The sequence below is a fragment of the Ambystoma mexicanum genome, chromosome 3p (assembly GCF_040938575.1).
Source record: "Ambystoma mexicanum isolate Mex_15411 chromosome 3p, UKY_AmexF1_1, whole genome shotgun sequence".
Classification (NCBI taxonomy): Eukaryota; Metazoa; Chordata; class Amphibia; order Caudata; family Ambystomatidae; genus Ambystoma; species Ambystoma mexicanum.
Window position 1 is genome coordinate 292634210 of NC_090925.1, and position 16067 is coordinate 292650276.

A 16067-nucleotide genomic window follows, 5' to 3' on the forward strand; every position below is an offset into this window, starting at 1 on the left:
ACCCTAATTCCCCTGGCCGGCAATTGGCTGGCTAAAGTTTAAACAATGTATTACCTCTACTAACAAGGACGCCCCCCCCCTTACTTGCAACTCTACTAAAACATTGATCTCCAATCTTGTCCTCAGCCAACTTGGCTAACGCCTGCATGGGCCCATGACAAAAAAGACTTACCTATGCAACTCACCCTCTCTACAACCTCTCACATTCCTCTATCACCTATGCCCGTTACTTGAATGTTGGGTGCTTCTCCATGCAACACTGGTCCCTCTTCAAACTCATCCTCCTTGTAGTCATATCATTGGCTTATTCTCTCTTCCCTCCACAATCCAGCCAACCATGTCACATTGTACTCCGCACCTTGCGCCTTATGCTCCCAACTCTTCCCCAGTCTGCTGTGTTCCAGTCACTCTTGCACTGCCTCCTGCATTCACTCATTAACATTTCTTGATATGATGAATATAACCTCTGTAGAGCCCTTGAAGATCTTAATACATCATTTTATAGATGTCATTTTAAAAAGTGTGCACTTTGTGCTGTTTTGGTCAAAGTTGATACGTGTATATGTATACATGTTTGCCGGGTAAAGGAGTGGGGGGGGTGAGGCTATGGGCTGTAAAAGGCGACCAGAGGGGCCCATTAAAATAAAATGGTTGAATTAATTTTAAAAAAAGTGTACAAAGTGCACACATTTCAAAGGTAGACTATAAAAACACTTAGAACACTTGGAAGACTCTGGACACAAAGCACCTCCCATCCAAAGGGTCGCTGGTGACCAACCTACGGGGCGGGGCACTAGAGACCTTCAGTGGCTTCAGCCCTCCACTCCAACCCCTAACCTCTTCCTCAGAGCACACAAGTGTAAACAATTTTATATTGTGTCTTATTCCTATCTAATGTCCCCATTCCTCCCTTTTCACCACCTGGATCATATCATCCCCACTAATCACGATCAACCATTGCAACCACCTTGCAATGGAATTATTACACGTACAGTTGTTTTGAACAGCATTTCTGGTAGAAGTGTGCCCTTTCCTCTGCAATACATTTGTATTCATGACTTACTAACACAATGAACCCTTGTTTATGTACTTAACATCCTACTAACATACTAACTGTACCCTTTTTCATGCAGTGGCATCACAAACCCTGTGGTGAAGTCCTACATAGCCACATGGTTTATTATGAAACGAAATATCAGTTTTGTGTCCTTTTCTTCAATGGAAGGGTTTGTCATTCAACTTCAAAATAATCTTGAGAAGCTGTTCTCAGTGCCGTGTGTGAGACAGGCATGGTATTAAGCGATGGCACAGAAAACAGATGTAACAGTTTCGAAAACCTTTATTAAAATGTCAGGATGGGTGTAGCGCCTAACTTTCCCTATAACTATGATGGGGATTGCCATACCTAATAAAACTAAGGAAAGTCTATGTCCGAAAGTCCAAAGTAAATGTCTGTTTGTGTCAAAACCTATGCTTGCCCTCACGTCTAATACTTAAATGTAGTGCCGGGATATTCTAACTCAGAATAGTGTCCAACATAAAGTCTGGAGCAATCTCTAGCTCCCTTCCCCAAATTCAGGATACAGTTCCAAAAACAATGTTCTCAAGAAACTCAGGCTTTCCTTCCACAAGCATCAATCACTGGTTCACAAAACAAAATTCCAAATGAGCTCGGGTTCCCTTCCCCAAGCTTTAAACAGTGGTTCACAAAACAAAGTTCCAAAAGGGCTCAGGGCTCTTTCCCAAGCTGCAGATGCTGATGCACAACAAACCAGGTTCCAAAGATAATGTTCCCAAAAAGCTCAGGACTTCCTTCGCCAAGCTTGTATTCTTGATTCACAAATAATCTCCAAGTGTTCAGAAGGCGCTTAGGTTTCTATTTCGCAAGCTTGTTGCAATAATTCAAAACCAATATTCCGCTCTCTCTAGTTTCCAGTTTGCTTTTACAGTTCCTTTTCTTTACAGTTCCTTTTTCATTTGTTAGGGCTCCCTGGTATAGGTGTAGTTGACAGAACACACTGTCCACCCACTACATGTCGCGCAACCATTTGCCCTTGCCGAAGCACGTTTTCCCTGTAACTTAGGGTTGCTGAGTTATTCACACCTTGTTAGATTCAATTGCAGCTTAAACTTCCTATTCAGCATTTTCCTCCTACTTTACGTGACCCTCTGAAACATTCATTACTCCTTAGCTCGTAGTTGGCCATGCATTGGTATATTTCATCATTCGGTTGTCATCAGAGGCTTTCGAGAACAGGCTGCCTGCAAGCAACCACTCCGATACAATGTAGCTTCACTAACTTTCATAAGCGCAGCGGGTTTCTTTCATTCATTGCCACTCACCAGTCACGTAACGGTTATTTGTCTGTTTCTTGAGTTGCACGGTTAGGATCTCTCTGCCTGCCCTTCAGATACCCCAAGACTGCTGCTTCCAGTCAGGCGAACAAGCATGTCTAGGCCACAGCACAGGGACCGCCTGCTTCCACGGATCCCTTCTCTCGCGCTCTCTGGCTCCTTGGAGACACAGCTCCCTTGCCATGCATTGACCCTCTGCTAAACGGTGTCTTCCTCCAGCGTCTCGGCACCCCGTTCTCCTCCGGTTTCTCGCTGGGTGTGTTGGCCTCCTGCTCCTCTCTCAGCCCACTGGTTTCTCGCTCTCTTTGCTGTTTGTGAACTCCAATACACCTGTTAGCAATTAACAGGATGCATGTGTAAATTCCCAGGCTCAATTGCCTGACCACAATCAATCCAATTAACAGACATGCCTGACCTTCAGCTATACAGCCTTCATGCTCCCTCTTCTTCGTCCCAGTACTATATTGGTGTCTCCTACAGGTAATCTATATTACTCTTTGGGTTAGCTTATTTTTCTCAATACTTGTTCTAACTTCAGGGTGAAAAGTAGGCGATGGACAGCAATAGCCTACAAAGGCAGAGGGAGGGTAAGGTAAGTCACTGTCAGGAAAGAATTGATTTCTGGTGTTTTCTACCTTCCCACTTACCACCTTTGCCTCTCGCCCTCTCTGGACATTCTGCTGCCCTTGCTGCAATAGGGCTTATCTTTCAATGCATGGAGGTATTGAAATAAAGGAGTTTCAATCCATTCTGATGTGCTGCGTACAAGTACATGTCTGGAAAAAGGTACTTCAACAGTCCACACTATCTTACAGAAATTGGAATGTACATTGACCAGGTTTAACTTTTTTAATCAGGTAATTCTGCAACTCACTGCATTATGTTACTGGGATGTATACCATGCACCAATGCCATTTGTATGGTTCCTAGGTGCCCTGGCAGATCTGAAAATAAGAGAGGGATTGGTTTGTTAGTGGGGGGAAAGGAAGAGTGCATGCATGCTTTTGCTCAGGTTTTGGTGGTTTCAGTTCGAGTTGAGAGTGCAAGTCATTTGCATCCATATTGAGGCCTTGTGAGCCCATGGTGTAAGGATGCATTTGCCATGTTAAGATTGTGTGTTATTGCAGGAGGTCTGGAGATCTGTTGTTTGGTGTTACTATGGGGGGGCATATAGGTGTTATGTGTATGTGGCATAGCTGGTTTGCATGTGGTATTTCTGCAGGAGTATGGAGGATTTTAGTATGGGCTAGTGGGGTAAATAGTGTAATCCTCATGGCATCAGATTAAGCCGCGGTTGTGCAGGTAGCTTGTTGGGTAAATGAAACCCAGTGTGCCATGGCCAGCTATGCTTGGTCTTTCACTATGGCCTATGACTCATTAAAAAAACATGTTTTGACCGCTTTCTTGATGGCTTGGTGTTCCTCTCTTGTGCATATTCCCTTGGGGAGAGAGTTCCAGAGGTCTGTAGACATGCTTGAAAATGCTGATCCAATGTATTTCCTTTTCGAATAATGTTTGGGTTCATGGTGTATGTGCTTGTAGACCTCAGATTTCTGTTTGGTCTGTAGATGAAGATTATTTCTTGCAGGAATTCTGCGAAGAATGAAGAGTGTTTTAAGTAGATAATTTTCTTGACTGGTAGCCAGTGCAGTAATGTTAGTGCTGGTGTGATGTGTTCTCTCTTGTTGAGTCTTTGAAGGAGTCCTGCTGCTGCGTTCTGGGTTCACTGTAGTTTTTGGTGAGGTAACCCTGGATGCCAAGGTAGATGCTGTTGGCATAGTCTATTCTTCACACAACAAGTAAGATAATGGCGACTACTCTATGTAGAAAGGTGAGAAAGGCTAATATCTGTCTGACAGATCGTAGGAGTCAGAAGCATTTCCTTACTACTGCATTAACTTGAGGGTCCAGTGATAGCTCATTCTCCATCAGGATTCTGATATTTTTAACCACTTTTGAGGCTTCTGATTTGGTTCCCATTTCTCTAGGCTATGGTGTGGCAGGTTGGATAAAATGTTGTGAGGCATGGTCACGATTTCAGTTTGATCCAGGTTGAGTCTAAAGTTGTTGTTTGTTGTTGCTCATCCATGCATTGATTTGTGAGAGGCAATTAATGAGGTTTTGGCCTATGTCCTTGCTGGTGGTGATTTTGTATACAATATGAATACCATATGCATAGTTGTTGCACGCAGGCCTGTGTCATTTGATGAGTTTCATGAGAGAAGCCATATAAATGTTGAAGAGAAGTGGCGAGATGGATGAGCCCTGTGAAACATCACATGAATATGCGTGAGGTTGAGCTGAAAGGAGGTGGTCAGGTGGTTTCCATTCTTTCTGTCAGGAAGGATTTCATCCATTGTAGTGCAATGTTGATTACCCTGTTTCTTCTATATTTTTGAGGATGGTTGCATGGTTCATTGTGCCAATAGCCGCTGAAAGGTCTAATAGTATCAATGCAGACATGGTATTGGAGTCTGAGTTCATTTCTTGATCGCCCCAGATGGACAGTAGTACTGATTCAGTCCCTCTCATAGGTCTAAAATCAACGTGTGACTGGTCCAGTAGATGGTTGGTTTCCAGGTGTGTTAGAATTTGTCCGAATACGCAAGTTTCTAGGAGTTTTCCTGGGTAAACGAGGTTTGATATTGGCTGGTAGTTGGTGGGATTGTCTATGCTTCCTGTGGGGTCTTCAAGAAGGAGTTTATTGTAGGTGGATTTGAAACTTCTGGGGACGATTCCTGTTTCCAGCGAGTGACTCATGAGCTTGCAGAAGTACTGCGCAGGATATTTTTTGAACATGTCTGGCGGGCAAGGATCTGCGAGGGAGCCAGCCTTGTTGCTTCCCTTCACCAGTTTAGGTCAGCCTTTTGTGGAGACCAGTGCAAAATCAGTTCAGCACCATGGTTGCTTCTAGGGGTAGGTTGGTGGCGATATTATTGCTTATGTGCTTGGGCATAGCGCTAACAACCTGCTGGATGTTTATGACTTTGATATTAAAGTGGTGTGCATGGTCATCACAGAGTTTCTGTGAGGGAGGGGGGACATTATTGCATGATGTAGGGTTTCTTATCTCATTAATGAACATCTCTTTCTGCGTATTGGTTGCTTTTGAGATTCGTTTGACATATTGCATTTTCTTTGATTGTTGGATTTATGCTTTATAGAGATGTATCTGTTTCTGGTACTCGATCTTGTCCTGTTGTTTAGAATGTTTCCTCCATGCGTGTTCTAATTTCAATTTGTTTAATCCAGAGCTCAGACATGGGGAGTAAACCATTTTACAGCCAATTTCTTTTGGGAGGAGGTGAAGAGTTTCTTCTGTGCTTCGGAGTCTAGAATTTCTGTGATACATTTTTGGAGTGTCTCCATTAGGAACGAGTTGTGTAGTTTTGTCGATTCCAATATGATTTTGAGTTCCGCTGTGCAGGGAGATTTGCAGATTATTTTCTGTATTAAAGCTAGATCTTTGTGGGTGCTGTGTACTCACCCTGGAATCACAAAAGGAATCACAAGGTGGTTCCTCCAGAGAATGTGAACTGTGGGAGCATTCGTTATTTAACCTTCTTTGTAGAACATTGCATCAAATGTGTGTCAGACAGTGTGGATTTGCCCCTTTTATCACTTCTTACGGGTGCATGCTGCCTAGGTGCTAGGTTAGTGATTTGGTGGAGTTGCTATTCTCCTCTTTGAACCAGATGTAAAAGTCTACTATTATAATCAGGTGCGTGTGTTCTACTGTGATGCTGGTTATGCTGTCTGCAAATTTCTACATGAAGGTCAGGTTGTATGAAGGTGGTCTGTAAATGAGTAGGAAGTATAGATTGGTTTGATGGTCCAGTTGTAGGTGGAGGAATAGTGATTCACAGACGAGGATGTTTAGGGATGGTGCTGTTGTGATTCTTATGAACTTTTTTCATAAGCTATGGCTAGGCTTCCTCCTCTTTTTCCTTCTCGGTTGGCTTTCCCGAGTTTGAAGTTACTTGGGAAGGATTTGTGTGCAACCACCTTATGGTCACCAACTAGCCAGGTTTCTGTGAAGAAAAACATGTCTGTTCCCCTTTGGTTAAGGAAAAGGTGTGCTATGTTTCAGCATTGATCAGGCGTTGAGCAGACTACAGTGAATCTTCTTGTTTCTCGGGTTTGTTTATCCATTAGCGGTTGCATTGGTAGAGTGACTGCCCCTTGGTTCTTCTTGTCATTTGATCCATTGATTGACCTTTGTTTTATGGTTGAATGGGGGACCTTTGCTGTTTCTTCATTGAGGAGGTTTAGTAGGTTACCTGTAGGATCTATGTCACTTTTGCGGGTGGATGTCATTTTGAAGTTAGTATTCTGTGTGTCGTCAGGCCTTAATGATGAAATGTTTGTTCAGATGGGTCACTTCTCTTCTTGTCTTTTGGACATTTCTTAGTCCGTTGGTGGAGGTTGCTTCTTCTCTCCTGGCCTTGACAGTGACTTCTTAGGTTGGCTGGTTGTGAGGCTTTGTAGGTAGATAGGTACTGCAAGACATAAAGAGATTTTGGTCGAGATGCCGCAAAAGGGCTTTGTTCTTTTGGGAGCTTCAGTGCATTAATGTTGCATGTAGTTATTGGTTCCTTTCTTTGCCTTTTTTCGCTGGTGCTTGCTCCTTTATGTGTAGTTCTTATCGATGGTCTTTCCGTGAGCAAGGCATTTTTGCTGTTTTTGTGTGATTAGCTGGGCAGATGTGATCAGAGCAGGCTACCTGTGTTTTGTAGGGCGTATGGTGTATGCCGTTTTCTTCTGAGTTACCTGTGGTTAAATAGGTTACTGGGAACTGATTATACTACATCAGTGAGGTGTGGTGAGGTTAAGTTCACCAGTTGTAACAATCTGTTTGGTGCTTTGGCTTGTCAACAGGTGGTAAATATCAAAATGCAAGTGTCCGGGACCATATATCCAAGTGTTGTTCGAGGGCAAGGGGACATCAAGGTGTGAGTATTGAAGTCAGGGGGTATCTCAGTGGAACAGGTATCAAAGAGGTGAATTATCATAGTGGCAAACTATTGGAGTGGAAAATTATCCAGTGGGAAATGACCGAAGTGGAAATTCACCAAAGTGATGAAGTATCCCAGTGGCCAGACATCCCGGTGTCAAATTATCAAAGGTGGAGGCATCACAGCTGTAAATTAGCAAATGGTAATTATTTTAGTTGTACAATATCACAGTGGCAAATGATGAAAGTGGCGAAGTATGCCAGTGGCAAAGTGTTGATTTTTTTCTCCGTCTTCATAATAATAATATCTATCCCCAATGCTTAAGCACTTTGTTATACATTTTAGGTTAGGTTTGCATTAATGAACAGTGTTTCATCTCTTTTGAAATGTAGTGGTTTTAAGTGTATCACTGAAAGAACAAAGCTTTACCTCAAGCTCCATACATGTATCTCTGAATGAATAACACTATTGTTGACTTTAGAGTGAAATAGAACATGCAGAAGTAGACCACAAGGATGAACTGAGGATATGAATGAAAGGGCTCTAGTGATGGTCCCGAACAGTCTATTCATTTAATGGCAATGGTTCTTGAACAGCCATTCATACCTGTTTGAAATCAAAATCTTCTTCTGTACATGTACTGACGGTTTATGGTGATATTTCCGACACTCAAAGCTTCTAAATACCAATGTTTTGCCAACAAAGCATCGGAAAAAAAAGTTTCAAATGCATTTTCTTTTAATTTTTTTTTTTAGTGGGGTGGGGTCGCCTCCAATCCCCCGTTTTAAAAAAAAAAACTTTTTTACTAAACGAAACTAAACTAAACCCTTTAACATAAAAATAAATGCATTCAAAAAAAAATTCTCAAAACTTTGCATTTGAAAGTGTGGTGTGTAGAAGCTTTTTTTCGAAAGAATGACCGGATACCGTACTGACATCACACTCCTCCAGCTATTTGGATTTACATCACGAAACCCCTCTTTAACAGGCCTGTATCCATAGGCATACTGGCATTATTAACACACAGTCTATCCATGAAGTAATGTTGCAGTCCCGCCCTCTGATTGCATTGATATCACAGGATTGTCTTTATGAATGACGTTATGGCCCAATTGTCCATCAGATGCTCAAAGGCTGTTCCCCTAACAACTTTAGAGACACTTGCTTGCCCCCTTTAAGCATGATTTTGGTCCCGGACAAAGTGACTATGGTAAGTACATACATATCAGCTGCACCCACACAAAGCCTACAGTGCATTTAGGAGATTGAATACTTTGCCCAGTGCTCTCCAGAAATTCACACTATGGGCCTACTGCCCTCGTAGGAACTCCAATTACTGAGCCCAATACCCTTCAGAATCTCCATCCATTTCCCTAGCTACACTCCCTTCCAATAGCTTAATGCAATGCCAAGACATTGTCTGAAACCCACTCCCCATGATTCAGGTATCCTTCAGATGCTCCTAACATCTAGGAGATCCTTCATAGGCCAACGATTTTCTCCATATAACCTTTTATTTGGCACATTCCAAGATGTTTCTCCAGAAGCTCGATTACAACAAAAATACATGTCCCGGTGCTCCACCAATGACACAACACTCTTATAAGTAGCTCAAGCTCAGCCAAGACACTTTAGCATTTCCAACCATGACCTATAAACCAGATTTGTAGCTGGAACATATGGCCCAGATATTCCTTCAAGAGGTTCTGCCCTTGCCCACATACCCTCCACAGAGCTGCTGAGTAGCCAGGTACTGTTAGCAGAATTCTAGCTATAGTTCTTCTATGACCGTTGTACTCTCTGTCTTGCTTACCTTTCCTGGAAGGTCCTGTTTTGCGCTGAGATTCTCTGGCATTTCCCAGCAGCGGGTAGAGAGGTTGAGGATGGCAGTGGCAGCCATGTGCGCAGCTTCAGCATCATGCGTGTAATCGAAGCCTGTGGAGGAGGAAGAGGTGCTCTTCATGTAACTGCTGGAAGGACTGTGGCTGGGGGAAGGGGCCTTTGGAAAAGGTTTGGCTGCAAAAAGAGAGCATACAGGGTTGGTACAGGTTCTACACCTCTAAGCTTGGTGATTAGAAAATGGACCCTTGCAGAGAGAATATCGTCCCCAGAAAGTGATCCTATAGGAATCGAAGATGTTCTCCAAACTAAGTGACAACAGCCTGTCAAAGAGAGCTTACTTACAGCTAATGTGGTTTCTATGTGCATGCAAATTATTATTGCATGAACTGAATCCCAGGGAAGATAAATTGATTGTCTAAACATATCAGTCACTATTACTTTTCTAGCTCAAATTTGGTATACAGATACAGAAATCCGAATATTTCCATCTGTACAAACTTGTGTGACAAATGATTCTGTTTGCACACACATCCCTGGTGTGAAACATTAACACATTACAAAGCACACTGACATTTCTACTGATACCACTGTGGGCCCAATAACTCTCCATGGAATGGAAAAAGCTGTTTGGTATTATATGAATGTATAGTTCAAAGTGCCTGGCAGAAAGGTAGGATTCTGCTGAGCTGTAATAGTTACTGTAGCATAATCTTTCAAAGTTGGTTTGGTGTCAATTTTTATAATTCTGTCTACAGTCTGTGTAAGTCATGGACTTGGAGACAAATATTATCTGTTTTATAAAGTGCCATGTAGTGCCATGGGCAGCTTAATGCCTCCAGTGGAACAGAGAAAATGCATGATTGTCTCTCTCCGGCTTAGAATGATCGTCTTGCTCGCACGACAAAGCTAATCCTTGAGTTCCAAGTAGGAATGAGTTTACTCCTCACGGATGCTAGTAGTGGTTCTCTAGGATCACATTGCCTCAAAGGGTGGATAGCTCCTCCCCACAGCATGATCTGTTCTCATTACCTATCATACTTTGGAACAGCTGCAGTTCGTTTAGAAAACTGCTAAAACAAATATCCTACTAATTTAATAATGAATGTTCCTTCCATTTCAATGCAGGCATTAAGGCACCAAGTATAATTGAATTTGTAATGCTGCATTATACAACACTTGTTTCACTAACCTGATCTTAAATTGACTCATTGCAAAAATACAGCCTTTAAGGTCTTCTGAGAACTTTGATGCCACAACTAGCCCGCCAGCCCCATCCTTATTTAGGGTCCTCCGGCACATCAATGGCACATAGATCCTACAAGGTCTCTTGCTGTGCTCTCACATCCTGGATACGATTGCTTTAATGTGTCTGTCCCAAGCCCTTTTCATGTTATTTTGTTTTATTATGTACACCACTAAAGTTTCATGGTTTTCAAACACTGTTCCAAAATGCAGGACTGGACTCGGAATTTGAATCCTTTTTCGCAACACCCTACTTAGTTTTTCCTCCTAGCAGCTCTACGTATCTCTGCCAGAGTTAATCACTTGTGTGTATGGTTGTTATTACAATATTTGCTGCACCCTTTGTCAGGGAAAGCAAATGAAAAGAGAAGATGATTTTCACAGGCGCGTGACCATTTTCCAGTTGCTCCAGGAGCACCAATTCCCACCATATCTCATGCATATTTGCAGGACAGACCAGCCTACAATCAGCAAAAGATGCCGTAGTAAGTGATGAGGAAGACAGAAGGAATTATCTGTGGGGAGTTTGCTGTAATTCGTTTTGTCGGGACACTTACTCTAAAACTGTCAGCTAATATTGAAAATCACGCCATCTACTTGGCAGGCGAATCATTTGCGGGAAGAGAAATTACTTTTCCATCTCCCTAATCCAAGCTGGCAGTAGCAGGAAGACAACCAGGCTGCCTCTGCAGACGTTCACTGCCAGATCCTGAGCAAGCTTTGGGCTGCTGCAATGCAGGATACTGCCTGCAGTGCAAGGTGCAGGAAGCACCAGCTGAGGCATCAGGATTACTAAGGCGGCACTAAGCTAGGGATGATGTCGGCTGAGAATATAGAGGTAACTCCTACTGAAAAAATGAAGCAGGAGGAGGAAGGAGGGAAACTCCAGCAAAAACATTTTGGATGTGGGTTGCCCTTAAGCTAGAAAATGCAAATTTGATAATTCACTGTCCAAAGACAAATTCCATTAAATGTAGTAAAGGTAAAAAAAAAACCTCCATGAAATTTCAAATTTTAGGTGTTGGTGATTTCATTGCAGAATATTCATCACCAAGAAATTCACCTAAATATATAATTTGACAAAAGATGTATATAGTAAGTTTGGGAAAGGGGATACTGTTTTTTCGGGGTGAGGTTTGGAGTTGGGTGTTAATGGGGCCTCTTGAAGGGCTCCCCGGATATTTTGCTACTGCTCTGAATTACAAAACTATGAATATTCAAAAATGAAACATTTCGCGATTGAAAAATCAGGAACCACTGGTGGTCACTGAATTTAAAAGTAACATTTTCTTCCCGGACATTAGTTGTATTAGCTTCTTCTTATTTGCTTTACCTTTCTCAGTCAATGCATATCCAAAAGTGCGCTTATTGACTGAATAACTGTATATCATCTGTAAATGAACCAAGTGTTCTTGCTAACATGTTAGACAATGAAAGGAAATAAGTGATTGCAGCACAAACACAGTGGTTTGCAGGCGTTTGAACGGACTGGATAAAGAAGAAGAGTGCTCAAAAACATCACGTCTCTCTGCCCTAGCGTGCTCGGTCTGCGTTCAGAAGGTGGATGCCTCCGGAAGGCAAAAGGCTCTGTGACTACTAATAATTATGCGGAGAGACAGCAATGTGCCCGTACCAGCCTTGCAGAGGCATTGGATAGTCATGAGTCTGGTTTCCAAAGTGGTAGAGGAAACATGAAAGTAGCATTTAAAAGGACAACTGTGATATTAGTACTATAAGCAGAGGGGAGAATGTTCTAGAAGAGGTGTGTGCAAGAGCAAATATAAGCATGTGAAGACTTGTCCAAGGAGGGTGCTGAGGTACACAAGTTCTTCCAAAATGGGTTTAAGTACTTCAGACAATCACCTACCCAATGTGTTGGGTGCAATGCTATCTACAGAATTCAAAAGGATGTGGGACAGAAACAGGAAAGCAATCACACTGAAAGAGTTAAAAACCACCTGGATGCCTAATACAGTCTACGATGTTACAGGTAGCAAGTCGAGGAGGTGAGCCGATGAATAGTGTAGCCTCAAGATATGCATGGCATGGGAAAGCACAAATTGATGCACCCCTCTCCCTACTTACACTTCAGTGCCTTCGGCGAAGAATCACTTGGATGAACTTTTGGTGCAATCAATCGTTTGCCGAAAACCTGAGCATCAAAACTTGCATAATCGAAGGTGACTTTGGAATACTTCTCCAGCTCCTTGGCCAGGTTGGCCCTAGGTGTGGCCGGTACCACGTTGGGACGGTAGTTTCCATACTGTGGGATCTCCAGCTGTTTCACGAAGCACATAGGCCTGTGAGAAAAGTAGCAGAAACAACTATGAGCAAGGCTTTATGGTTTCCAAAGATGAGATGCAAATCCCATACTTCATAACGTGCAGAGTAGGTTCAAGATGGCAGATGAAGTGTATTTGGATGGCATCAGATACATACGTTCAAAAAAAAGTGTGTATCTCTTATTGATTATGGTTACTCTTGTGAACAGGATGCCACATTTCTTTAAGGAGACAACTGCTTTGGTCTTCCAAATACCAGATCTATTTGAGAAAAAAAACATCCCGTTCTACGCCTCCAGAACAGCATATCAGGAGGCAAACTTTCCAGACCATGATACACCACGTCTCTTGGGGGGAAAAAATAAATCTGCCCACATCTTTTGAACTACCAACCCTTAGCTGGAGAGAGTACCACATTGCCCTGAAAGTCTGAAAGTGTATGGGTGCACTTCCTTGATTGAGTAGTCAACGTTTGCATGCAACAAGTGTGAAACATCTATTTCGTAACCAAGTAAGAGAAAGGGGGCCGAGGAGAAGCGTTAAGAGGAGTGATGAGTCAGGGAGGGGACAAAGGGCCTTTGCAGTGAAATGGGGAGAGCAGAGAGGGGTTTGTGGGAAGAGTGTCAGGACTTTCGGTATCCCTCCTACCCCCTCAGGATAACAAAAGAGGGGAACCATGGGAACAAGGGGTTCGGGGGGTGTCCCCCAGAGAGTGTCGAGTGGGAAGGGGAAGTGGGACGGGGAGCAAGATAGGTCTATTTCGGAACTCCATTGCATGAACAACAGTGCGCAATGGGAGTTTCAAAATGGATAATTTCAACAAGGGTACATACCATCAGTGCATGATATGACATAAGCAGGTAATTGTCTGTGAACACATCAGGTCAACTTAATTTCTTGGGTGAAGCGGGGATTGAACAGTTCAGACAGGGATAGTTTCTAATGCTTCAAACACAGAGGTGTGTCTCCATTATAAGGTCTTGGGAACAAATACGACTATGGGGTTAGAAATCATTGTAAGCTCTGACCACTCCCCCAATTTAGTAATTAAGGAAATTGTACTTTTTTCCAAATTAAAAACGACCTTTGACCACAGCCAACCATTGCATTGAATTTGGCGTAGCTATCTCGGATCAAACACTTTTTTCCCAGGTCCGAGCCTTTTTTCGTTTGCACGATCTACATGCAATGCAATTTTCTTAAGTGTTCTAAAACCAGTTCAAGTACAATGGAGTGTCTTTTCCCAGATTAACAGGCTTGCTAGACAGCCGGGAATGCAAACATCTCAAAATAGGGAGAGCAGTCTAGGGAGTACAATGCAGAATAAGAGAGCAAGAGATCCGACATGGCCATCTTTAAGATACTAGCCTCAGTGTATGAGTGTGGACTTCCTTTCTGTTCTCTCTCTTCACAGTTGTTTCTCACTGCAAAAGTTTAAAACTTTACACGACTGGCCATTTCAGTTGCTCAGAGTAAATGTTGAAGAATGTGGGAGTCAGTACTTAATGCAGGGTTCCTGGTCCACAATGCAATGGGTACAAGAAGGGCTGAATGAACAAGCAGGGCTTTGTAGGGATTAAGAAGGTGTAGCAGAGAGTCACTGGGCTGCTGGTATGCGTCCCGCCCCGTGTGACGAAATGGCCTGCTTCTACACTTACGAGAGACCGTATAGCCTCTTCACAACAGAGTATGCAAGCCCATGTTGTGGGTTAATCATCTTAATAATATGAGTCATATCTTTATTACATGCTTGCATATGATTTAAATGACCTCCCTAGGTTGATTTACTGTTGCGCCGCCTTGCATAATTAATGTCTGGTATTCAATGGAAATAGGTGTATAGTTTTGTTCTCAGCAAGTTTTGGAGAGCAACAAAGTAAATCATCTCTTGTGTTTTGAGTAGCATTCTGCCTTGCTTCGTGGGGGCGCTTGATTGTAGCTCTGGCCCAGCGTGCAACTACCTGTTGACATACTTCACTGCTTTGCTGGGGGTGCTGCAGAGTGCCCTCAATTGTTGTGCACTTGTTCCTGAGAGTTTTGTTCATTTGAGGTTTAGCAGTTGTGCTTTGGTTGTTCTTCAGAAACGTTTCATGCATGCAGACTGGTGTAGACACCATCCCTGCACAATCCTCTCTCTTGCAGATATGTCATGTTTGTTGGTTACACTCCCACTCCACCATTCCTCTCAAATGGTGCCCTTTTTCCGGTCCTCCACAAACTGGGGGCAGTGTGCTGTTTTGCATGTGAGCCTTGGCACAGTTTGTACCATTGCACTGGTGGTTTATGTACTGTGAAGGGCTGGTAACATAACTGGGTGTGACATTTATCTTTCTGCCGCATCATGGGTGGAGTTCGTGGGGCAGGAATGATGCTGATCATGACAGCTTCTCACAGTTAAGGGTGCCAGGCTTGCAACATATGATGGCATTTGTCAACTGATCCACATCAACTAATTCGTCCCTCTTGTCTTCCAACCACGTGCACAGAGTATATTCTTGACTGGGCCGCAACAAGCCTCTAGACTTGGAAGAGTTTGTGGAAAGAATGTAAACGTTACACCCACTTCTAGAAGCCACCACAATTTAACTTACACATTTCCAGCCATCATGCAGCCAAAAACGACTTGTTATTAACTACATTTTGCTCTTTGAAACTGCATCACACAGACAGTATATTTGACCCAAACATGTTGGAATATGCCTTTCTTTCTGTAATCCTGATGTGTCTGTACGCACCAAAGTTACAATAAAACAGTCCTTTTCCCTTCTTCATCAGACCTTTTACGTCTGTGGCATTTTCACCTTCTTTCCCATCTACGTTCGATTGTTTTTCTTTTGTGGACTGTGGCCTGGATACCCCAGCAAGGAAGGGGGTAGGGGCCAACTTCCAAACAGGCACTCTGAGACTACACTGGAGGAGATTTGATGTGGTAGGAAAGCCTTGTAACATAAGATATAATTATTGTGTAGTTTCATTACTATTTTTGCTTCTCACAAATGAGACAGCCTTCAACCCTATGTGGAAGGAACCTCCCAGTACTGTTCTGTGGTGTGACTTTGTCGGTTGGAGGCTGTAGCCCTGAACATCAGTACTGCTTTTTTTTAAAGTGTTTGCACGGGTTGGATCTCAGTTACACTACTTTGTCAAAGTCTGTATCTGTCCTGTATGTCAGTAGCTAGGCTACTCCCATCTCTATATATAACGTGACTTTGACGCGTAGTCCCTTTCCACTTTATTTTTTTATTTATTTTAGGAATGTATTGAGCCAAGACTTAGCTGAGAAGTAACGCAACGCTGTACAACAATGGTTTAACAGGAATACAGGTAAGGAGGCACATTTATAGTAGGACTGCGTTACCTTAAATTAAGCAACAAGAGAAGTAATTAGGGG

At 42.9% G+C, this 16067-nt stretch overlaps 1 protein-coding gene across 8 annotated transcripts in view; it reads right to left on the minus strand.

The window, feature by feature from the left end:
- Nucleotides 1–16067, minus strand: part of MYT1 (myelin transcription factor 1) — a 180111-nt gene that overhangs the window by 37184 nt on the left and 126860 nt on the right. For 6 of the 8 annotated variants that reach the window (XM_069650825.1, XM_069650831.1, XM_069650829.1 and 3 more), the window contains exons 11-12: nucleotides 12480–12694; nucleotides 9124–9326 (exon numbers count right to left, since the gene is read on the minus strand). In XM_069650825.1, the coding sequence (XP_069506926.1) occupies nucleotides 9124–9326; nucleotides 12480–12694 (418 nt within the window). The remainder of the gene's footprint in view (nucleotides 1–9123; nucleotides 9327–12479; nucleotides 12695–16067) is intronic. The other 2 variants (XM_069650832.1, XM_069650827.1) reach the window with 1 other exon arrangement.